General features: G+C 44.9%; 1 protein-coding gene across 7 annotated transcripts in view; it reads left to right on the forward strand.

Moving 5' to 3' along the window:
* SARDH (sarcosine dehydrogenase) overlaps positions 1-25,284 on the forward strand; it is a 68,853-nt gene that overhangs the window by 18,640 nt on the left and 24,929 nt on the right. For all 7 annotated transcript variants that reach the window (XM_070955542.1, XM_070955543.1, XM_070955541.1 and 4 more), the window contains 5 exons: positions 3,379-3,502; positions 5,770-5,870; positions 8,367-8,471; positions 19,208-19,337; positions 25,122-25,208. In XM_070955542.1, the coding sequence (XP_070811643.1) occupies positions 3,379-3,502; positions 5,770-5,870; positions 8,367-8,471; positions 19,208-19,337; positions 25,122-25,208 (547 nt within the window). The remainder of the gene's footprint in view (positions 1-3,378; positions 3,503-5,769; positions 5,871-8,366; positions 8,472-19,207; positions 19,338-25,121; positions 25,209-25,284) is intronic.

Consider the following 25,284-nt stretch of genomic DNA (forward strand, 5'->3'; position numbering starts at 1 on the left):
GCATCCTGGGGGGCTCTCAACCATACCTAAACTACGAGCTCCATGTGCAGCTTTTCTAGGAAAACCTTGAAGTGCTGACAGGGACCTAATTTGGCCAGCAAAGCATTTGGAGAAGCGGCAGAGGGCAACAATGACAGACAGCCCCCCCCACCCCCACCCCCATCTTCCATTTTCTCCAGCGTAGGTCTGGCAGGCAGGGATTGTTCCAGCCACCTCTTAAGTGGAACAAGCAATGATGGCTCTTATTGCCCAGGGACAGAAGTGAGTGTGGGGGCGGCAGGAGAGAGTTTCCTTGTTGCCTTCCAGGTGAATCACACGTTCTGCAAGGTCTGGCTTCACAGGCACCTCTCTCCCCCCAAGTCCCCTCCACCTGTCTTTTGAATTGCTGCCTCTTGCCCCTTCTGCATCTTGTGGGAATATCTGCTTTTCTCCTGTAGAACGATATGCCTCCCTTGATTGGTCCTTGACTTATGACCATAATTGAATCTGGAAGTACAATTGTAAATTCTGGTGGTCATTAAGCTGCTTACCATGTGACCATGCCATGGTTTTGTGACCTTTCTGCGGTGGTTATTAAGCCAACACATTATACCAATAAGCGATTTTTAGTGGAAACACTGGTTTCCAGTAAAAAAACAAAGTCACAAATTGTGGTTAGGTGTCCCTGTGAGCCACTCGCCAAGCACCCAAAATGCATTTTTTATTATTTTTTATATATATTTTGTATACTGTGTTTTTATTGCTTGTAAGCCAACTAGAGTTGCTGTGAGCAAGTAAGGCGACTATATACATTTTCTAAATAAATAAAATCATGTCACCCTAGGGGTAGGACAGACATCAGAACTTTGAAACCGGGTCATAAGTAGCTCGGGGGGGGGGAGATGTCCATTGTAACTTCTAATGGAGAGTAGTTGGAGGACCAGCCGCTCCGAATCTGACCGAACACTGGTGAGTCTCATATTAAGACCTACCTAGTGGCAATAAAAGCGGCGAAATCTAGCTATTTTGCCGCTCTTATCGCGTCATCAGATAATTGCCCAGCCGCCTTGTTTAGGGTGACCCACTCCCTCCTCCATCTGGAAGCGCGGGATGACCCCTTGCAGGGTCGAGCTGAGGACTTTGTGCAGTATCTGTATGACAAAATCGCTCAGATTCGGGAAGGGCTGGCCTCTGACTGGGTATGTCCGGACGGGATGACTGAGGCAGGTCTTGAGAGTGTTATCTGGGGGGAGTTCGATCCTGTGGCTCCCGAGGACATGGACAGGGTCCTGGGATGGCTGAACGCGACCACATGTTTATTGGACCCGTGTCCCTCCTGGTTGGTACTGGCTTCCCGGGAGGTGACACGAGGCTGGCTCCAGAAGATTGTTAACGCTTCTTTGAGTGAGGGGGTCCTGCCGGCCGCTTTGAAAGAAGCGGTTGTGAGGCCCCTCCTCAAGAAGCCCTCTCTGGATCCGGCTGTTTTGGCTAACTATCGTCCAGTCTCCAACCTTCGCTTCGTTGCGAAGGTTGTTGAGAGTATGGTAGCGCAACAGCTTCCCTGGTACCTGGATGAAGCTGTCTATCTAGACCCGCTCCAGTCCGGCTTCCGGCCTGGGCACAGCATGGAAATGGCATTGGTCGCGTTGGTGGATGATCTCTGGAGGGCTCGGGATAGGGGTTGCTCCTCTATCCTGGTCCTGTTAGACCTCTCAGCGGCTTTTGATACCATCGACCATGGTATCATGTTGCACCGGTTGGCGGGGTTGGGGGTGGGGGGCACCGTTCTGCGGTGGTTCTCCTCCTACCTCTCTGACCGGTCGCAATCTGTGTTGACGGGGGGGCAGCGGTCGACCCCGAGGCACCTTGCTTGTGGGGTGCCACAAGGGTCGGTCCTCTCGCCCCTTCTGTTCAACATTTATGTAAAGCCGCTGGGTGAGATCATCCGTGGCTTCGGGGTGGAGTTCCATCAGTACGCTGATGACACCCAGCTGTACATCTCCACCCCAGGCCACCCCAACGATGCCCTTGAAGTGATGTCCCAGTGCCTGGAGGCCGTGCGGGCCTGGATGGGGAGAAACAGGCTCCGACTCAACCCCTCCAAGACCGAGTGGCTGTGGTTGCTGGCATCCCGATATAGCCAGCTGATGCTATCGCTGGCTATTGGGGGCGAATCACTCACCCCCATGGAGAGGGCTCGCAACTTGGGCGTCCTCCTGGACGCACGGCTGTCTTTAGAAGATCATTTGACGGCCGTGGCCAGGGGAGCTTTTATCAGGTTCGCCTGATACACCAGTTGCGCCCCTTTCTAGATCAGGACTCTCTATGCACAGTCACTCAGGCACTAGTCACTTCCCGCCTGGACTACTGCAACGCTCTCTACATGGGGCTCCCCCTGGGGTGCACCCGGAGGTGCCAGCTGGTCCAGAATGCGGCCGCATGGGGGATTATGGGGGCGACAAGGCGCTCCCATGTGACACCTCTCCTGCGCGAGCTGCACTGGCTCCTGGTGGTCTTCTGGGTGCGCTTCAAGGTGTTGGTGACCACCTTTAAAGCGCTCCATGGCTTAGGGCCGGGGTACTTACGAGACCGCCTTCTGCCACCAATAGCCTCCCACCGGCCAGTACGCTCGCACAGAGTGGGCCTCCTCAGGGTGCCGTCCGCCAGACAATGTCGGCTGGCAACCCCCAGGGGGAGAGCCTTCTCTGTGACGGCGCCCACCCTCTGGAACAACCTCCCCCCAGAGTTACGTATAATAACAGACCTCCGGATTTTTCGTTGGGCCCTGAAAACCTATTTATTTCAACTAGCTGGGCTGGCTTGAGCTAAATTTTAAATTGATTTTAAATTGGGTTGTTTTAATTTACGGCCAACATATTTAATTATTTTAATACTGTTTTTTAAATTTTGTATGCTCTGTTTTTACTTAGGCTGTGCACCGCCCTGAGTCCTATTTGGAGAAGGGCGGTATAGAAATTTAATTAATAAATAATTAATAAATAAATAATGGTCACTGAGCAACCGGTCATAAGTCAAGGACCACCTGTACCCATAGGAGTTATTGGAGGCTCCCGAGAGTCTGAAGCCCTTTCTCTTACCTCTTAGCAGCAGGGATGCCCAGAGGTGGGTCAGTGCAGGAGGAGAACCTCGCCAGTCTGCGGTGGCAAAAGATCTGCAGGATTCTGGTAGCAACTTTTCTGAGTTACAGAAGCCATGGAAAGGCATTGTGAGCATTTGTGAGCCGCCACAAATCCTGTGCCAGATATTTGAGGAAAAGATTCCCTCTGAACCATGCAGGGATCATCACAGAATCAGGATTACTTGGTTACTTGTTTTGAAATTGACTCCAGACCAGGCAAGCAGGACCTGTTTAAGGCTCTTGTCCGGTTGTTTTTCTAGATCATTGAGAACTGCCCCGTGACTGGCATTGAAGTCAGGACAGATGACTTTGGGGTCCCACGGGTGGCGGCTGTGCTGACGAAACAGGGAGCCATCCAGACGTCCTGTGTGGTCAACTGCTGTGGTAAGGAAGGCACCCAGTTGGCGAAAGATAGGCTGGGACTCCTGCAGTCTGAATGCAGGTTTAGCCAGTTTAGAACTGGGATACGTTGGGTTCCGTGTCAGGAGAAGCAAAGCTGGCTTAAAGTCTTAAAGTTGCCAAGGTTGGAGACCCCTGCTCTGGAGCCTGCCCCACTGTATTTTGCAGCTGAAGCTTCCAGATACTCTTCAAACAGTCTTCCAATATTTGAGGGGCTGCCACAGAGAAGAGGGGGTCAACATGGAGGATCAGTTGAGGAAAGCCAAGGATGCCAAGGGTAGTCCCAGGAGGGTTTTCATGGGTTATGGACATGGGAGGTCCATGATGTGTCTGTCCAGGCAGGGCTGCATAAGTTGCAGCTTGCTTTTCTCTATATTCGGTTTGCAGTACCAGCCAAGTCCCATCAGAGCAACAGGAACTTTTGCTTATCCAGCTTCAGCACTGCTGATTCGCTTGCAAACTTATGTGGGACAGCTTGCTCCCCCTTTTCTAACCAGGCAAAGAACCCATTTTTTTCCTCCAGACTTTTGTTTCTTATGCAAGAAATCCTTCCAGAACTGAGCCTAACAGAGGCGTGTTTCTTGCATCTATGCCCTTTCTGTGCTGATCATTACTATGGAAACTAATCAAGGAGAGGAGCAACCTAGAACTAAGGAGAAGTTTCCTGACAGTGAGAACAATGAATCAGTGGAACAACTTGCCTCCAGAAGTCGTGAATTCTCCAACTCTGGAAGTTTTGAAGAAGAGATTGGATAACCATTTGTCTGAAATGGGATATGGTTTCCTGCCTGAGCAGGGGGTTGGACTAGAAGACCTCCAAGGTCCCTTCCAACTCTTCTATTCTATTCTATTCTATTCTATTCTATGCTATGCTATGCTATGCTATGCTATGCTATGCTATGCTATGCTATGCTATGCTATGCTATGCTATGCTATGCTATGCTATGCTATGCTATGCTATTCTCCCATACCTCACAATCCACAGAGTTGGCAAGTAACTTTGGGTTGGCTGCAGATCCTTAGAGAGAGAAACCTTGAGCTTCTGCACTTCCGTGTGTCTTCTGGCCTTTTGGACGGGCTTTCCGGATGCTCTCCTCAGCATTCTTCTTCTTCTGGAATGTCCTTTGAATGCTCCTCTGAATTTTCTTCAGTTTTACTGGGCAGATCATAAATCCTTTTAAGGTTAAAACATTTGAGGTTTAACTTTACTCTGGATAGAAACCAAATGGCAGCTATCTTCAGCAGCCACTGGAGCTATTTAATCCATGCTAACCTTTTATAGCCCCTTTAGCTAACAGTCAGATCCTTCATTAGTCCTCATCTTTTCCCCAAAATCAATTCTTTTGTTGCTGGAGATGGAGATCTGAAGTCCACATGCAGCTTCCTTTTCTTATGGAAATCTAAACTAAAGAGCCCATCTCTGAGCTCTTTATCAAAAAAAAGTGAGAACCAACTGTTTAGTTTGGGTTGCTGCATGGAAGGCTTGGTCTGTGAAGAACCAGAATCTGTGGTGGAGGCTGAATTGATCACTGTTGTCTTTAAATTTGTGCAAAATGAAATGGGAAAGAAAGAAGCTTCACAGCTGTTTGGTGACGATGGCAAGATGCCAAGAAGTCCTGAAGGACATAGAACATAGCATAACAGGGTTGGAAGGGGCCTTGGAGACCCCAGTCTAGACCATTCTGGGCAAATGATTTCTCTTGAAAACCTCCTCCAGGGATGGAGCAGCCACAACTTGTAAAGGCAAACCATTCCACTGATTAATGGTTCTCACCGACAGGAAATTTCTCCATAGTTCTAGGTTGGATTTCTCCTTGCATCTGCTACTTCTTGTCCTACTCTCAAGTAAAGCCAACTCTGACCCCGTGTAATTTACACCCCAATCATGACCCTATTTCCTCCCTCCCCCCAGGGTGTGTCATCAATCACATTTGCCAATGGAGCAATTTTGCGGGCTGTAGAGATCACTCCCCTCTGGCCACTGTGGGTAACCCTGGGAGACAGCCTTGAGAGAGATATGTCTAGAATGTACTTCTGTTTTCGGTGCCATGCTGCTTTGTTGGTTTCCCATCCCCCTTGCCTATGGCAACTCAAGAGCAGGCCTGGGATGCTTTGCGAGTTGACATTATGACATTATGAGCTTGCAAAGGTTATCTGGGCAGGTTCCTTCTGCTCTGGCTTCCTCTTCAAAGCCAAGCCCTCTCCTCTCCACAGGCCCTTTGGATGATGCAGTTGTTTTCCTTCTCCCACAGGTGTGTGGGCCCAAGCCCTGGGGGAAATGGCTGGCGTCCAGGTGCCCTTGGTGGCCATGCACCATGCCTATGTGGTGACAGAGAAGATTGAGGGAATCCAGGTCAGTCCTGGGAGGGGGAGGGGGGCTCTTGGGGGAGTTTCTGTCCTGGTGGGGCAGGAGCAACAGGTGCTGTGAGCAATTCAGATATTTCCTTTGATTCTAAGCATCTTTGCACAGTGGGAGAACACCCCTCTTGTCACACTCATTGCACATGCAGCTCAGAGTATCTCCCCTCCTTCTCAGGGTAGGGTTGCCACCCCTCCCTGAACTATAAATGTGACTCCATGAGGCTTCCTGGGGGGCAAAGGGGGAACTTGAATTTTTCTGTCTATTCATCTGGCTTCCTGTCTGCTTCCACTATTTACTGAGCAGGAAGAAGTTTTCATACTTAACCTTGCTTGCAGGAATATTTTTTTTCAAATGTAAAGCATACCATAGCTCTAGCATTTACACAGAATTTTGGAAGCATATAAAATCAGAAAGTGTTCCATTAAAATTCTATGAAATCCAGTTTCTATGAAACTGGATGCAGTATTCCAAGTATTAAGCACTACTTAGCACTACTAATTCTTCATGCGAACTTGACTCTGTTGAAATGCTGCAGGGTCTCCTGCTTGAGCAGGGAACCCTCTGCTTGGACTAAAAGACTCCAAGGCCCCTTCCAACTCTATTATTCTGTATTCTGAGAACCTTATATCTTTTTCTTCCATGCCCTTTTGTCACCTGGGTTGTTTTCCTCTGGACACATGTCAGTTTGTTGGCGTCAAAGCCTAAAATGATGTGGTATGAGCAACACAGAAGACAGAGATGGAGGTTCTGCCACTAGAGGTCCCTCCAAGGCTGGTTAAGGATTCCCACAAAAACGGCATGGGGTGTGTGTGAAGAGCAGAGAGGGCATTCCTGGCCCTGCAGAGCTTCAGCCTGTGGCCTCGGGATGGGTGGCACATCGACCTGGGACTGGGAGAGCCAGATCCCATGTTTACCCTCCACAGGGGAAGCTCTGCAAGGCCCCAGATTGGGAGGGTTTGACGAAGGAGAGTTTCCTGTAATGCAGTGAAATTCAGTGGTAAGGAAAGCAAGATTTTACATTTGGGCAAGACAAACCAAATGCACAGGTATAGAATAGGTGGTACCTGGTTCAATAGCAGTAACTGCAAGAGGGATCTAGGAGTCCCAGTGGACAATCACTTAAATATCAGCCAGAGTGTGCTGTAGCCACCAAAAAAGCCAGTGCTGTCCTAGGCTGCATTAACAGAGGGATAGAATAAAGATCATGCGAAGTGTTAGTACTGCTTTATACCGCACTGGTAAGATCACACTTGGAATATGGCGTCCAGTTTTGGTTGCTGTCATATAGATTCTGGAAAGAGTGCAGAGGAGAGCAACAAAGATAAGAAAGGGGCTGGAGGCTAAAACATATAAAGAATGGTTGCAGGAATTGGGTATGTACTCTAGTGAAAAGAAGGCCTGGGGTGACATGATAGCAGTGTTCTGATATTTGAGGAGCTGCCACAAAGGGGGTCAACCTTTTCTCCAAAGCACCTGAAAGCAATGGATGGAAACTAATCAAAGAGAGAAGCAACCTGACAGTGAGGACAGCTTGTCTCCAGAAGTTGTGGTTGCTCCAACACTGGAGATTTTTAAGAAGAGATTGGATAACCATTCGTTGAGCAGTGGGTTGGACTAGAAGACCTCCAAGGTCCCTTCCAACTCTGTTATTCAGTATTCTATTTTTCTTGTCCATTCTCATGCACTAGGTCTCACTTCCTGCCAGCAGCTTTAGGTAGATGCGCCGTAAAACATCCTCCTGGCAGCAGCCTTGGGACAATGGGTCTTCCTCATTACCCAAGGTTGCATGGCCAAGGCAGGACTCCTGTGCTCCTTGCTTGGGTTTAAACTTGCCAGACATATTTTGGGAGATATGTGGAAAAGCAATCATCTTGCCCAGTGCTGCAAAAAGGGAGACCCAGAAACAGGTTCTCAGTTGAAGGTTAGGAATGCCAACTCTGGAGGCGCTGGAGGGCTCTGGAATGCCTTCCCCAGCCTGGCCCTTCAGGGTTGCCCTGTGGCTCCCGGAGTCCCCGGTTAGAATCCTGGCAGCCACCCTGAGGAGAGAGGGGGGCTCCCCCAGCCTTGCTCGCTGGTCCCAGGGAGGGGAGCCTCTTGGGCCTTAGGAGCAACCGGTCGTTAGCAGGGGCTCCTTCAGAAGGCAACAGCATTGGTGCTTGTGGAGAGGGGCCCCAGGACCCTTTGCCCTTCTTTCCCAGAGGGGAGGGCAGAGAGGAAAAAGCCTCAGTGGAGGCCACAGGACGGGAGACAGTGGGCCAAACGCTGAAGGGATCCTCCATGGGACCTGAGATTAGTGGGTCTCTGGGTCTGCAGCCAGCAAGGGGCCACCTTGCTTTTGCCCCCCCCCCCCCCGGCGTCGTTCACCTCTGGCTTCCTGGGTGTGAGGTGTGGGACAGGAGGTGGACGAGGGAGCTCCCCTCCCAGTGAAAATGCTGACCTGGGAGGCTTTCTGAGGCTGAGCACTGATTTTTCTCTGGGTATTTTTAGAACATGCCGAATGTTCGAGACCACGATGCCTCCGTGTATTTGCGTCTCCAAGGTGATGCCCTTTCTGTGGGTGGCTATGAATCAAACCCCATCTTTTGCGAGGAGGTGAGTTGTGTTTTTAAGGAATCGCAAGGAGGAAGTGCTAACACTGCAGAAGCTGGCTGGGGGGTCCGTGTTGGTGGGGTTGGGTGCTAAACCAGGTGTTCAAAAGGAGATTTTATTGCACGTACAAAAATCACAAAGACATTAAGATTTACCCCCCTGATTTTGAAAGCTTTGATCCCTGGCAAGCAGAGGAGAGGCTCCTGGGGAAGGAGAGGGTCTCATCTGGGCAGCTGCTGGATGGATACCCCTCGGTCCCCTTTATTTATTTTATTTTATTTTATTTTATTTTATTTATTAAATTTTTATACCGCCCCCTCTCCCGAAGGACTCGGGGCGGTGAACAGCCAAGATTAAAAAATATATAATATAGACATTAAAATACAGTTAAAAGAAAATTAAATCCAAAATGGCTCCCTTTGCCTCTCACACCAGCTTTTTTATTTATTCATTTGCAGTATATAAAATTACAATGTAAGAATTAAATTATATTCTTTTATAGGGAGGCAAAAATAAGTAAGCCCTGTTAAAAATCAACTGAAAAGGCGAAGGGAGGGCTTTCAGGGGTCTAAGCACGGCCCCGTGCTTATCCGCCCGCCCCAAGAAAGGCCGCAGAGCCAGGCTTTCACTCCTTCTCTGAAGGCCAACGGGGGGTGGGGGGTGTCCACCTCACCTCGGGGGAGGGAATATTCCACAGGACTGAGGGGTAGCGGCAGAGAAGGCTCTCTTCCCAGACCTTCATAACATTCCCTTCCCTGCCTGCCTGTGTGGGATGGGCTGATGTAATGGGACGAAATCGGTTCCTGTAGGGCTTCATAACCAACACCTGGAATTGGACCCCCAAGCAGACCGGCACCCAGTGCAGCTCATGCAGCAGAGGTGTTATGTGTGCCCTTCTTTGGATGCCAAAAATTGTTCACCTACCCCCCTTTTTTTGCCAGCTGAAGCTTCTGGGTACTTTTCAAGGGAAGCCCCATGTAGAGCATGTAGCAGTAGTCCAAACGGGAGATGGCCAGAACAGGAGTGACCAAAAAGAGAGCCTTCTTATGCAGGAAAGGGCGTAACTGGCAGACAAGGCAGGGGCTTTGCTTCTCCTCTCCCCCAAAGATTTGGAAGAGCTCAGGTTGGGGAACATGTACTGCATTGGGCCTGGGAACAGAGTAGCCAGAGCCCCGGCTATTGTGCATGTCAAGGTGGCTCCCTGAGTGTTCCTGTCATGTGCTGGAAAGAAAATGGGTTGCACAACAATAGCAATAGCACTTAGACTTATATACCGCTTCACAGTGCTTTTCAGCCCTCTCTTTTTTTTTTTTTTTTTATTGCAAAAGTTTTTCAATTACATTTTCACCCCTTTTTTCACCCCCCCACCTCCCTCCCCAAACTTCCCATCCTCCCTAACCCTCCCTAACCCTCCCTCCCCAGACTTCCCTATTACATACTCATAACTAATAACACTAATATATAAACCTGAACCCATCCCTCCCCCTATATAATTTTTCCTCTTTGTCTCTTTAGATAAAATATTTCTAATACATTATTTTCAAATAAAAGCTATTTGATACTTTCTAGTTTGGTATTTGTTCTGAACATATTCTATCCACCTTTTCCATTCCTATTCATAAGTCTCTTGTGAACAATCTTTTAAATACGCTGAAATCTTCGCCATCTCTGCAAAACTGGCCATCTTCAAAGTCCATTCCTCGATAGTAGGCAAAGCTTCATTCTTCCAATATTTACCTATCAACAATCTTGCTGCTGTTATCATATACAATATTAGTTTTATTTCACCCCGTGTAAAACCCTTAACTATACCCAATAAAAACAATTGTGGAGAAAATTGAATTTTTTTCTTCAAAACATTCTGCATGACCCACCAAATTTTTATCCAAAAAGCCTTAACTTTCCTACAGGTCCACCATACATGATAATACGTAGCATCCAAACATTCGCATCTCCAACATTTTGGCTGAACATTAGGGTACATACATGACAACTTTTTAGGATCCAAATGCCATCTATAAAACATTTTATAAAAATTTTCCCTCAAATTCTGCGACTGTGTAAACTTAACATTCTGAACCCAAATTTTTTCCCATGTTTCCAACATCACTGGTTCTTCAAAATTTTGTGCCCACTTAATCATACAATCTTTAACTAATTCAGTTTCTGAGTCCCTTTCTAACAAAACATTATAAAGCCTTTTAATATGCATTGGACCTTTCTCTCTTATATGTCTAACTAATTCTTCCTCATGCAGTATAATACCAGTTTTTTGGTCCTCTTTCCATCTCATTTGTAATTGATTATATTGTAACCAGGTTAAATTAATCCCTTCGTCCAACAGTGTCTGCAATGTCTTCAGCTGCCATCTGCCCGCATCTGTAAAAAGAACCTCTTTGTATAAAAACCCCCCGAGTGACATTATATTTGTATTCCACATGATATGACCAAGATCCAGCCATAACGGTATTTTGTAATCCCATTTGAGTCGGTGCTTCTTCCAAACTCTCATCAAAGATTCTCTAAGTATATGACTTTTAAATACTTTATCTGCTTTGTCGTCATAAAATAAATAAGCATGCCATCCAAATTCAAGATCAAAACTTTCTGCATTCAGTATTCCAGTCTTTTTACTTCCAAACCAATCACTTGTTAAAGTTAGAGCTGCTGCATCATAATATAACTGTAGGTTTGGGAGTTTAAGGCCTCCTCTTTGTTAGAATTAGTTCCTCTCACTTTAAAAGTTTGCTGCTATCGGCTTGTTCTGCTGAAGGCAGAATCGTCCCACGCCGCCCGGAGTCTCCGCAGGTTGGGAGGGAGCCGCTCCTGTTTTCACCCCCAGAAGCGATTCCCTGGGGGGGTTACAGGGGCTCAACCTGTACCCTGCTGTCTCTGCTCCTGCAATCTTCAAGATTTCGGAGTTTTCGGACTTCCGGTTTCCTCGTCTTCGGCGGCGGCGGTGCCTTTTGAAGCTCCGCCAGCCCCGCTGCTTGTAGAGCCGCTTCGTGACTAAGAAGCGGCTCGAAAACTTCAAAAATCTTTAGGATTTTTGAAGAGAGATCGCAGGGTACAGGTTGAGCCCCTGCAACCCCCCCAGGGAACAGTTTCTGGGGAGGGAACAGGAGCGGCTCCCATTCGACCTGCTGGAACTCCGGGCGGCGTGGGACAAGTCTGCTTTCGCAGAACAAGCCGGCTACAGGAAACTTTAAATTGAAAGAAAAGAAACCAGCCTGAATAAGCAGCATATTGTTACTTGAACCCTGAAACTCGGAATCGCAAGTATTAGAGTTTTCTTGGCTTTCTAACTTGATTGAGAAATGCGGATGAGTGAAAGTGAACTGTAAAAATATGGCGCTTAGCCTCAAAGTTAACGAGCGGGCGAGTGTGGATTGCTGAACTCATCTTGCTTTGTTACAAAGTTTCTAAACTGCCACGAAGCTGCTTCGCTTGTATTTTTTTTTTTTACAAGAGAAATAAGAGAGGAACTTTTCAATATTGGACTTTGCTTTATTTTGGTTCTTATTTGATTAAATCTGGGGGACTTTTTTAAAAGTCTTTGTGGAGGTGGGAGAGGAAGAAGAACTTCCCTTTTTAGTAAAACTAGCCTACGTGGCAGGATGGCCTCAAAGAAGCAGGAAGTGAAGGCAACAGGAGGTGGATCTCCCACACATAAAGCACAGCCTCCCCCAGCACAACAGATACAGACTCAGAAAAAAGATTTTGATGTGGGAGATTTAAAAGAATTTATTTCTAAAACTTTGGATGACAAATTTCAAGAATCTCAACAGGAAATAGACTATAAACTTCAAAAATCACATGAGGAATTTTTGCAGGAAATTAATGAAGTTAAAGACATGGTGAAACAGAATCAAAATATGGTGACCAAAAAAATATCAGAAGTGGCGTCTGGCCTGGCAAATTTTATTGGGAAAGTTGATTTTAAAGTTGAAGAACTCAAATCAGAAGTTAATGTTAGGATGAAAGATAATGATTATAAAATTGATGAAGTAGACAATAAAATGCAGAGAATTGAAGATGAGATTGTCATGATACAATTCCGGGCGATGGAATTTGCCATACGGCTTCGGGGAATTCGAGAGGAGGAGAGACAGGACTTGAGACAAGTTTGCTCTGAAGCCCTGGCTAAGATTTTACAAGTTAATCCTGATTTGGTATTTCATAAAATAGATAAAATCTACAGAGTGAACTCTTGGGTGGCCAGACAAAGACAACTGCCTAGAGATGTGGTCATATACTTTACTGAGAGAGAAATTAGAAATGAAATCCTCCAAAAATCTTTTCACACCTCTGTACAAGTGGGGGGCTCACGACTTGTAATTTTTAAAGAATTACCTCCTAAAATGCTGAAAGCTAGAAAAGAATTTGGTTTTCTTGTTAAGGAATTGAAAGACTTACAGGTACCCTTCCGGTGGGATGCACCAGCTGGGATAATTTTTAGATATAAGGGAGAAGGATATTGGTTGAACACCGTGGAGAAGGCACAACATTTTTATAGTACTATTCTTAAGGAAAGAACACCATCTCCACGTACATCTACAGTTTTGGAGATTAAGGAGAGTGAAGAGAGGCAATTGGAAGAACAGTCTAAGCAGGAATTAGAAGTGCAAGGTGCAGAAGGAGGTTTTCTGAGTGAGCCCTTGTTGGATTCTTCTCCAATTTTGGATTTGATTCAGTTGACTGAAGTTAAAGATCAACGTATAACTAGAGCTCAATCCAAGTTACTTAAACAAAAGCAACAACAACAACAGGAAAGACAAGACAAGAAGGCAGCTAAGAGTACCCCACAAGAGAGTGGAGCTATGGGAGGAGCAAGATCGAAGCTCTTGGATGAACTTCAAATATTTTGCTCTGCGCTCCAGAAACAGGCTGATGACCCTTAAGTGTCTATCTTGGAATGTTAATGGGTTGAATTCAGCACAGAAACGGAAGAAATTATTTACATATTTGAAACAATTTAATAATGATATAATATGTTTACAAGAAACGCATATTACAACTCAAGATCAAAAATATTTGATAAACTCAAAATTAGGAGTACATTATATATCTTCAACTTCGCAGAAAAAGAATGGTGTGGTTATTTATGTAAATAAAAAATTAACAGCAAAAGTTATAGAAGTAGATCAAGATGGTAGGTTTGTAGCAATTGAATTGCTCACAGCAAATGGTCAAATTCTTCTGATTGGAATTTATGCTCCCAACCAACAACAGGATTATTTTTACAAGATGTTACATACTAAAATATTGCAATGGGACTATAGATCTATTTTACTTATGGGAGATTGGAATGGAGTAATTGATTCTAAATTAGACAAAAAGAGCTTGGCAAAGTCTAGAATTAGACTACCGCAGACCTTTTTTGATATGAAAGAAGATATGGAACTAAAAGATGTTTGGAGAATACATAATCCAAATGAATTGGATTACACTTTCTTTTCCGATAGACATAGATCCTTTTCTAGGATTGATTTTATTTTGTTGTCAAATGATCTATTTGTTAAGACAAAAAGAACAAAGATTTTTCCAAGAACTTTGACTGACCATAGCCCTGTATGGATAGAAATCGAGATGGATAAGGTTGAGAGACGTTCTTGGAGATTAAATGAGAACTTGTTTAGATATGAAAAAAATATAATAGAACTTAAAAAGCATTTGAAAGAATTTTTTGAAATAAATTTGAATAAAGGTACTCCAATTGAAATTGTTTGGGACGCAAGTAAAGCTTATATGAGAGGGGTACTTATCTACATGAATTCTAAACATAGACTGTTCCGACAAAAGAAAAGATCTGAGTTGGAAATGGAAATAAAGAATAAAGAACAGTTACTTATTAAAAACCCAACAGATGAAAGAATACGAAGCGCTATAAAACTTTTGAAAGACCAATTTCAAATGCTTATGGCGGAACAAGTTGCAACAAGTTTACAATACGCGAAGCATAATACATTTTGCAACGCTAACAAACCGGGCAGATGGTTGGCTTACACACTGAGGAAAAAACAAAGTATACGGACTATTGATAGTATTGACATTGGAGGGAAAGAAATTTTTCAACAAAAATTAATTAAAGAAGCTTTTGTGGATTATTATACTAAATTATATGCCAAAGAAGAGGTGCAGAATGGACTTATAGAAAAATATTTAAAGGATAAGAGAGTTACAAAAATTACTGATCAACAAAAGGAAAGAATGAATTATCCTATAACAGAGGAGGAGATAATAGCGGCAATTAAGCAGCTAAAAACAGCCAAAGCTCCTGGCACGGATGGTTTGACTGCAGTGTATTATAAAACTTTACAAGCTGAAATGGTGGGACAACTTAGAGATTTATTTTGCAATATTCAACAAGGGGGTAGAATACCCCCATCTTGGACAACTGCTTATATATCTTTGATACCAAAGGAACAAGTTGGTCCTAAAAAACCAGAGAACTACAGACCAATATCTCTTTTGAACACAGACTATAAAATTTATGCGAAGGTATTAGCCAACAGGTTGATGCCAGTAATCCAAAAAGTGATTCATGAGGACCAAGCGGGATTTATTGAGGGCAGATACATGAAGGACAATGTAAGGCAAGTAATAGACTTATTGGAATATCTTGATAAGAATAAACAGATTTCTGCAGTGCTGGTTTTTTTGGATGCGGAGAAGGCCTTTGATAGAGTGGATTGGAATTTTCTACTAAAGACTTTAAAAAAGATGGGCTTTGGGGACCAATTTATACAGGCGATTTCAGCAATTTATCAAGAGCAAAAAGCACAGATTATTATTAATGGAAGTTTGACGACAGAGTTTAAAATTGAAAAAGGAACAAGACAGGGATGTCCGTTGTCCCCACTTTTATTTATTTTAACATTGGAAGTCTTGCTAAATACAATACGGGACTCAAAAATTCTGAAAGGCATAGTGATAAGGCAAGAGGATTATAGAATAAAGGCATTTGCAGATGATCTGGTTGTTACCCTATCACAACCAATGGAATCAACAATCCTGATGAATGACATTATACAAGACTATGGTAGAGTTTCAGGTTTTAGACTGAATTCAAAAAAGATTAAAATGATAGTTAAGAATATGACACAAGATCGTAAACATGAGCTTGAAAGGAGGGCAGGTTTTGAAATTGTACCTAAGGTAAAATATCTTGGAGTTCAGGTTGCAGAATCAAATATGAAATTGTTTCAAAATAATTACGAGGTGTTGTGGCGAGAGGTTCAGAAAGACATGGAGACTTGGAAAAAGCTGCAACTGTCTTTACTTGGAAGAATAGCAGCAGTTAAGATGAATATTTTGCCAAGATTTCTGTTTTTGTTTCAAATGATTCCGGTGCTTAAAAGTGATAAACAACTGAAAGTCTGGCAGTCTGGCGTGAATAAGTTTGTCTGGAACGAGAAAAAGCCGAGAGTGAAATTGAAAATTATGCAAGATGTTCCAGAAAGAGGAGGTCTTAAACTCCCAAATCTACAGTTATATTATGATGCAGCAGCTTTAACTTTAACAAGCGATTGGTTTGGAAATAAGAAGGCTGGAATATTGAATGCAGAAAGTTTTGATCTTGAATTTGGATGGCATGCTTATTTATTTTACGACGACAAAATAGATAAAGTATTTAAAAGTCATATACTTAGAGAATCTTTGATGAGAGTTTGGAAGAAGCACCGACTCAAATGGGATTATAAAATACCGTTATGGCTGGATCTTGGTCATACTTTGTGGAATACAAATATAATGTCACTCGGGGGGTTTTTATACAAAGAGGTTCTTTTTACAGATGCGGGCAGATGGCAGCTGAAGACATTGCAGACACTGTTGGACGAAGGAATTAATTTAAATTGGTTACAATATAATCAATTACAATTGAGATGGAAAGAGGACCAAAAAACTGGTATTATGTTGCATGAGGAAGAATTGGTTAGACATATAAGAGAGAAAGGTCCAATGCATATTAAAAGGCTTTATAATGTTTTGCTAGAAAGGGATTCAGAAACTGAATTAGTTAAAGATTGTATGATTAAGTGGGCACAAAATTTTGAAGAACCAGTGATGTTGGAAACATGGGAAAATATTTGGGTTCAGAATGTTAAATTTACACAGTCCCAGAACCTGAGGGAAAATTTCTACAAAATGTTTTATAGATGGCATTTAGATCCCAAAAAGTTGTCATGTATGTACCCTAATGTTCAGCCAAAATGTTGGAGATGCGAATGTTTGGATGCTACGTATTATCATGTTTGGTGGACCTGTAGGAAAGTTAAGGCTTTTTGGATAAAAATTTGGTGGGTCATGCAGAATGTTTTGAAGAAAAAAATTCAATTTTCTCCACAATTGTTTTTATTGGGTATAGTTAAGGGTTTTACACGGGGTGAAATAAAATTAATATTGTATATGATAACTGCAGCAAGATTGTTGATAGGTAAATATTGGAAGAATGAAGCTTTGCCTACTATCGAGGAATGGACTTTGAAGATGGCTAGTTTTGCAGAGATGGCGAAGATTTCAGCGTATTTAAAGGATTGTTCACAAGAGACTTATGAATGGGAATGGAAAAGGTGGATAGAATATGTTCAGAACAAATACCAAACTAGAAAGTATCAAATAGCTTTTATTTGAAAATAATGTATTAGAAATATTAAAGAGGAAAAATTATATAGGGGGAGGGATGGGTTCAGGCTTATATATTAGTGTTATTAGTTATGAGTATGTAATAGGGAAGTCCGGGGGGGGGGGCGGGTCAGGGAGGGTTAGGGAGGATGGGAAGTTTGGGGAGGGAGGTGGGGGGGTGAAAAAAGGGGTGAAAATGTAATTGTAAAACTTTTGCAATAAAAAAAAAAAAAAAGATTTCGGAGTTTTCGAGCCGCTCCTCGTTCACGGGGCGGCTCTACAGGCGGCGGGGCTGGCGGTCTTTAGAAAATCACCGCCGTCGCCGAAGCTCGCAAACCGGAAGTCTCTTTTCAGCCCTCTCTTAAGTGGTTTACAGAGTCAGCTTCTTGCCCCCAACAATCTGGATCCTCATTTACCCACCTCGGAAGAACAGAAGACTAAGTCAACCTTGAGCCTGGTGAGATTCGAACTGCCAAATTGCAGGCAGCTGGCAGGCAGTAGAAGTAGCCTGCACTCTGAACACTGCACCACCGTGGCTCAACCTACCTTTGCTTGCAGTCCTGGCTCACCTTTCCTGCCTCCCTTCCTTAAGGTGATGAGCGGCCTTAGCTCCTGGCCTGCCATTCAGTGACAATGAAGTGTGGTGACTTAGTACTGATTTAGGAGATATAGGATGACTTGCATAAATATTAATGGTGAAGGGTTGATTTAATTACAGATGAACAGGCCATTGCTTTTTTGGATTGATCAGAGTGGCCAGGTTTAATCAGGGAAGCAGAAGCCCAAGCATCCTGAAGCTCTGGGCTGACGCATGAGGGCAAAGGCTCCCTTTGAGGGCAAACTGACGAAGGCAAAGCAAGTGAGGAAATCTGCATTGGTTGCATAAGAACTGCTCTCCGTACAGAGCCTTTTCCCAATTCCAGGAAACAGACCTCGATTCCCAGGATCTGGGTCTCCAAAGAGTCTGGGAGAATAGTGGACGTTCAGGATCCTAGGAAGAGCTGATATAGGGCCATACTTGGAATACTACTGCATCCAGTTCTGGTCACTATGATACCAAAAAATGCTGAGACCCTGGAGAGACTTGCTCAAGAAGAGCAAGAAAGGTGATTAAGGGGGCTGAAGGCTAAATCATATGATGAATGGTCGAGGGAATTAGGCATGTCTAGCATATTGAAGAGAAGGATTGGGGGGGACATGATAACTGTCTTCCAATATTGAGGGGCTGTCACAGAGGTGAGGAGGTTGACTTGTTCCCCCGAGGGCAGGACAAGAAGTAATGGGTGAGAGCTTCTTAAAGAGAGATCCAACCTAGAACTAAGGAAAAAATTCTGACAGTGAGAGCAATTAATCAATGGAACACTTTGCCTCTGAAAGTTGTGGGAGCTCCATCATTGAAGATTTTTAAGAAGAGGCTGGAGAGCCATTTGTCTGGTATAGTACAAGGACTCCTGCCTTTGGCAGGGGGTTGGACTAGAAGACCTCCAAGGTCCCTTCAAGTAACATACCCGTAGCAAGTTCCAAGTAACATAGCATGTAGCAAACAAAACTCTGAGGCAGGTAGATTCCGCAAAGAATAAGTTTATTGGATATGTCATATTGGCACAAGCTGGTGAAAACCGACTCTGATTATTCCCATGGTTTTCATCTAATTAAAAGTAAAAGTTTTCCACTTTCTTAAAACAATCAGTCACACGGTCCAATGAAGATACTATCCAGTTGCTAGGTGACTCCAGTCCCCTCCTTCAGAGCACCTGCAGGACTGTCCTTGGTTCCCAAGAGAAAGTATTTTGTTTTGACTACAACACCCCAACTATTCTCCCCCACCCCCGTCCCTCTTCTCCAGTGTGTCAGCGCTGAAGTCTCAAAATGGCCTCAGTCAGGCCAGCTTCAGGGTTGACATTGTGATTCTATGACTTATTCCATCAGAAAAGTTCTTGGTGATCTCAATAATGGTGCTGAGTTCAGGCAGCAAGAAACAGTTTGGAGAAGAAAGTTTGTCTCAAAAGCCGGGTGGAGCCTGATTTGCCATCGTGTCTGTGGTGTCCATCTTCTGGCAGCTAACATGTTGTAATCGGTGCCTAATGTCTGCAATGCATATTTTGCTCTTACAGGTGTTGGACGATTTTGCTTTTGGTCTCTTCAATCTGGACTGGGATGTATTTACACAGCATATTGATGGTGCCATCAACCGAGTCCCAGCTCTGGAGCAAACTGGAATTAAATCAACTGTCTGTGGACCAGGTGAGGACCCCCAGACTTCATAAAAGTATCCACAATATTAAGAATTGTCTTGAAAGAGGAGGGGAAACATAGTAAACATCTTCTTCAATGTGATTTTTTTACTCAATCACATTTACAGCTGTGGGCTTTGGTAAACACAGATTGTTTTGGTAAATCTTCACTGCCATCACAAAGTTAGGGAATTAAGCCACACAGAACATTAGGCACTGTACCTTTCGGCCCACCTTTTAGGAAACCATCTACTTGCTAATGTTGCTGGTGGACTTTCAGTTCTCATCCATGTATCTCTACATCTCTTGGAAGAAGAGAGAATGAAAGAACAGAAGGAAGCTCTTGGCTGTTAGCTTCTGAGCTGCTTCTGTGTTGATCAGTGGGAAATCCAACAATTGGCTGTTTAGCCAGCAACCTTCCTCCTGTCCTCTGGGCATTTGTTTTTGGAGTAGGGAAGAAGTCCACTTGGCCAGAAAGTGGCACCAGAGAGGCAGAAGCCCCGATACCTTGAAGAAAGGAAGGATGGGCATAGGAGAAGCCCAGGGGAGACAAGGAGAAGTCCACTCGTGGGATGTAGTGCTGCTTTTGCAGTCCTCACATTTTCTGTGGGGTGACAGCTGAAACGGACTAAGCCACCGAGTTGCAGGAACCCCCCCAAGCCTAGCAATCTCAACTCAACCCAGCCAGGAGTGTGGGAGGGGTCTCAACGGCTCTCGCAGGCCCAGAAACTGCTGAGGCAGACCTTTTTCCTCGCCAGCTGAATGTCCTTAGCGGAGTTTGCTTCTTCTTCATTCATAATTCCACTTTATATGCTAAATGATGGGATCGAACCCACCATTCATCAGAAGAGAATGTCAGGAGGCCTGTGGTTGTTCGGTGATATTGGCTGAAAGAAATTCCCTCCAAGTCTCCAATGAGAGCAATCTTTGCTCCTCTGGCTGATAATTGAAGCAATTAACATATTTTGTCAACATGTTGATTGTTTTTGCTTCCTCGTTGTAAATCCCACTGAGTGTCTCTTGTAGAGCTGAGGGCCTCAGCAGGAAATGCAGCTGAGGGGTTGCGGGATGTGGGGTTCGACAGGTGCCCTGAAAGATGGCTTGGCAAAAAGACCAGGGGGGAGGAGAGGCAGGAATTGCCTCCCTGGATTCAGAGTCAGCAGATTCCGGCAAAGATCTGAGGTTTTTGAGGCATGAGATCTAAGCACAGCTTCCTGCTGAACCCTTCTGCTTGTTTCAACCCCTGCCCAGGTTCTTCTGAGATGGCAACACTTGTTTACTATCACAAGTAGTCCTCGACTTACAACAGTTCATTTAGTGACTGTTCAAAGTTGCAACAGCACTGAAAAAAGTGACTTATGACTGTTTTTCACACTTACTATGTTTGCAGCATAGTCACATGATCAAAATTCAGATAGCAATAGCACTTAAACTTATATACTGCTTCACAGTACTTTACAGCCTTCTCTAAACAGTTTACAGACTCAGGCTATTGCCCCCAATAATCTGGGTCCTCATTTTAGGTCCTCAATCTTCAGCTGGTCAGAATCAAACTCTTGGCTGTGGGCAGAGTTAGCCTGCAATACTAAACACTGGGAAGGAAGGAGGAAGGAAAATAACAATAGCACTTAGATTTATATACCGCTTCACAGTGCTTTACAGCCTTCTCTAAACAGTTTACAGAGTCAGCCTATTGCCCCCAACAATCTGAGTCCTCATTTTACCGTCCTTGGAAGGATGGAAAACTGAGTCAGCCCTGAGCTGGTGAGAATCAAACTACTGGAAGTCAGCTGAATTAGCCTGCACTGCCCCACTGTGGCTCTTGTTGTGTCCTGTCTTGGCTGTCACCTTAGTTGCATCATGGTGTTCTTCAGATTGGTCCCTTGGGCATTGACCTGACGCTGGTATTGCCTTTACAAGAAGTGTCACTTTTTCACTGTCGGGTCTTGTCTTTTGCCCTGGTGCTTCTTCAGGGTAGGCCTCATGTATGAAGCCCAGCATGTCCCAAAGGTGTGTTTTTTTTTCAGGAGGCAACTGGACTTTCTTGTTTTTTTTCTTTGAAGACATTCCAAGAAGCTTCTTCAGCTCTGACAGGATAGTGGGGAATGGAAGGATTGATATTCCTTACAGACAGCTGGTCATTTGCATCCTTTTAAAGGGTCATTGAAGCACTTGGAGGTTTATCTGTGTCCTTCTGTAAACAGTTTACAGAGTCAGCCTATTGTCCCCAACAATCTGAGTCCTCATTTTTGCCCCCAACCATCTGAGTCCTGGTTTATGTGGTCTGCCATTTTTCCCTCTGGAAATCCATTCCTACTCCCGCACTATTCAAAGGGTGTTCATCCCAAATTGTATAGCTAAAAGTCTGTAGAGTCATCCAGGTCATGGTTCTCCCAAAAGTGCTTTTTCAGGAGGCAACTGGACTTTCTTGTTTTTTCTTTGGAAAAGAATGCAAATGACCAGCTCTCTGCAAGGAATATAAATCCTTCCATTCCTTACCACCCAGTCAGAGCTGAAGAAGCTTCTTGGATGAAAAGCAAAACATCTTCAAAGAAAAAACAAGAAAGTCCAGTTGTCTCCTGAAAAAAAAAAGCACCTTTGGGATAACCATGACCTGGATGACTGAGAATCTCTACAGACTTTCAGCCCAGCCTGGTTCCTCTCAGAAGTCTCCGTTCACTGGTTTCTGCTTTGACCAGGTTTTGCCTGCTGACCTTTTGCCAAAGGCTCCTCCTTCTCATGGCAGAACTCAGGATGGTGTTCCTCAGCTGCTTCCAATGTTGTTCTCCAACCTCTCCTCCCACTTGTCCAGTGGGGACTGGAACTCTCCTTTGGTCCAAGATCTACCACTTCACCAATTCTCACCTGACACTTCCTTCCTCACCGAAGACATCTGGTTGGTCTAAGTCAGTTTCTGTGCTGTCGACTTCTTGCTGCATTGAGCCTTTCAGACTCTCTTCTTACTTGAGGAATTCTGCACCCGACGATGGCGCAGAAAACCGATGGGTCTTGGACAGGAACTGCATCTTTGTGGGCCTTCGCCCTCTGCCTTGCCAACTCTTACATTTGTATGATGAGTTGCCATCATTTTTTTGTGGGAGAAGATATCTTAGTTCCTGTCACATATGCCAGAGGACAAACGGTCCTAGTTCTTCAGATGGAAACATCTTGTTTAGCCAAGCAAGAACTAAAGACGGTTCCCTCCACAGCTGATTCATTGGTCTCTTGATATGCTCCATGTTAGTCTTGACTACATAGCTTGTGTGGGAGGCATGATGGAGGCACTGGATTCTGGTTGTGCAATACAGGTTGGACAATTATGCGCATGGAGGCAATGTGTCCGTGTGCTATATGTGGTGATGCAGCGTGTAACTTGTTTACTACCACAAAGGCAACAACACATCTAACGCATAAAAGGAGCTGATGGACGAGAGCTGCTACAATAATAACTGGATCAGTGCAATAATATTATTGGGCCTTTTATATTTAACTCCTGGTGGACATTTATTGGAAAAGTTGGTATTTTCCAGACTCTCTGGGAAGAAGGGCCAGAGATCAGGACCCTGGGATCTTGGAGGAGTAATCGGGACTCTAAGGAGGGCAAAGGGCCTGCCCTTTGGGCCCCTCAAAGGTCTGGATTTAGGAGCTGCTTTGAGTGTTTTGAGCTGCACAGTCTGGTCCGGTCCCAGTTCATGCTTGTCTCAGCTATCATCCAACTTAAGGGAAAGCTATCCAAGAGCATGAAAAGACAGAAGAAATATCTTAACTGCAGCAATAAGTCTAGCAATAAGTATAAGCCAAGGCAGCCTTTGCCCGATCATCCCTGCTGGGTTTAGCCTGCCAGCAAAGAGCCATGGTGATGCAGTGGTTATAGTGCAGTACTGCAGGCGACTTCTGCTGGCTGCTGGCTGCCTGCAATTTGGCAGTTCAAATCTCACCAGGCTCAAGGTTGACTCAGCCTTCCATCCTTCCGAGGTGGGTAAAGTGAGGAGCCAGATTGTTGGGGGCAAGAGGCTCTGTAAACCACTTAGAGAGGGCTGTAAAGCACTGTGAAGCAGTATATAAGTCTAAATGCTAGTGCTAGATGGGAAGGGAGGGAAGGAGGGAGGCAGATGAAGGAAGGAGGGAGGGAGGGAGGGAGATGGGAATGAGAAGCAGGGAAGGAAGGAAGGGCCGTATTGTCACAGTGGTTGGAATGCAGTATTGCAGCCTAATTCTGCTCACGGCTGGGAGTTTGCTCCTGACTGGCTCAAGGTTGACTCAGTTCTGTCCTTTCAAGGTGGGTAAAATGAGGACCCAGATTGTTGAGGGCAATATGCTGACTCCGTAAACCACTTAGAGAGGGCTGTAAGGCACTGTAAAGCAGTATATAAGTCTAAGTGCTATTGCTATTACTGACGAGGGTCTTCGGTCACTTGATGGGGATGAGGCCATCCTCTGGTCGTAGATCTCTATGGGTCACCGGGAGGAAGAGGAGGAACCATCACTTGGCCAAATGGTATTCCTGGGGAGGGGCTTCCCCCTTGAGCTGTTCTGGAATTCTAGAAGGTTCTGAAGGGAGGTATGAAATCCACCCAAGTTGCTGCTTTTGGTTACCTGACAGCTGCCCTTCCAGATGTCAACAAGGAGGAAGAAAGTCTCCTGTGCCGAACTGAGCTGAGCCAGAGAAGTTGAATGTAGTTAGAATATTTATAGCTCACCTTTTCTCATAGTTCAATCCCCAAACTAATAAATAGACTTTACAGGCAGAAACTGAATCAGCTCTTTTAAGCCTCTTACTTTCCTCTATTAGTCATAATGAAATAAATATTAAGCTGAAGGGGAAAAATGCAAAACGGTACTTTCTTGGAATGTGTGGGTTAAGTAAGAAAGATGACGGTTTTGGAGACAGTTTTTAAAAATATGAACTTAACTCTGTCAAGTATTTTCAGCTCAATTAGGGGAGGTTTTTGCCAAGGATTCTCAAGGAGACTTATTTTTTTGAGGCAGGGTGAGGTCCAGAGCATTTGGGGTGGATGAAGTGGCCACCAACTTTTAACTGCAGCCTCATGGTCAGCAGTGGGAGCTGCAGGTGGGCTGCTGCTTCTCTTTTTTCTGTCTCTCCTCCCTCCCTCTCTCTCCTTTCTCCTCTCTCTCCCCCTTTTCTCTCTCTCCTATCTCCCTCCCCTCTCCTTCCTCTCTCTCTTCTTTCTCTTCTTCGCTCCCTCTCCCTCCCTCCCTCTCTCTCTCTGTTCTCTCTCTATCCTCTCTCTGTCTTCTTTCTTTCTCTCTCTCTCCTATCCCTCCCTCTCCTCTTACTCCTCCCTCTCTTCTTTCTCTAACTTCTCTCTCTCTCTCTCTCTCTCTCTCTCTCTCTCTCTCTCTCTCTCTCTCTCTCTCTCTCTCACACACACACACACACACACACACACACACACACACACAGAGACACCCCCTCTTCTCCCACCCCCCACTATTTCCTCTTCTGCACTTTCCTTGTGCAGTGGTCTATGGCATGATCTTTCCACAGAAAAATCCATGTCTGTATCTGCTCTGTGTGTGTGTGTGTGTGTGTGTGTGTGTGTGTGTGTGTGTGTGAGAGAGAGAGAGAGAGAGAGAGAGAGAGAGAGAGAGAGAGAGAGAGAGAGAGTCAGTCAGTCCCAGGAATTAGAGTACTCTGCACTTCTTGACGTGGATCTGACTCTTGGTGCACATACCATATCTAAAGTTGCAGCATTAGTGCACAGGATTAAAGCCAGAATTGCTGTGCCACATTTAATCCTCTCTCTTTCTCTCTTCTTCTTCCCTGCCACAGAATCCTTCACTGCAGACCATAAACCTCTCCTAGGGGAAGCTCCAGAAGTCCGTGGCTTTTTCCTGGGATGTGGCTTCAACAGTGCTGGTAAGGAGCAAGCCCTAAAGTCACCCTTGCAGCCTTCCCAGACAGGACAGTTGGGGAAATGCGCAGCTGCCTGGCT

The sequence above is a fragment of the Pituophis catenifer genome, unplaced genomic scaffold (genome assembly GCF_029215685.1).
Source record: "Pituophis catenifer annectens isolate HBS135680 unplaced genomic scaffold, rPitCat1.0.hap2 SCAF_17, whole genome shotgun sequence".
Taxonomy (NCBI): domain Eukaryota; kingdom Metazoa; phylum Chordata; class Lepidosauria; order Squamata; family Colubridae; genus Pituophis; species Pituophis catenifer.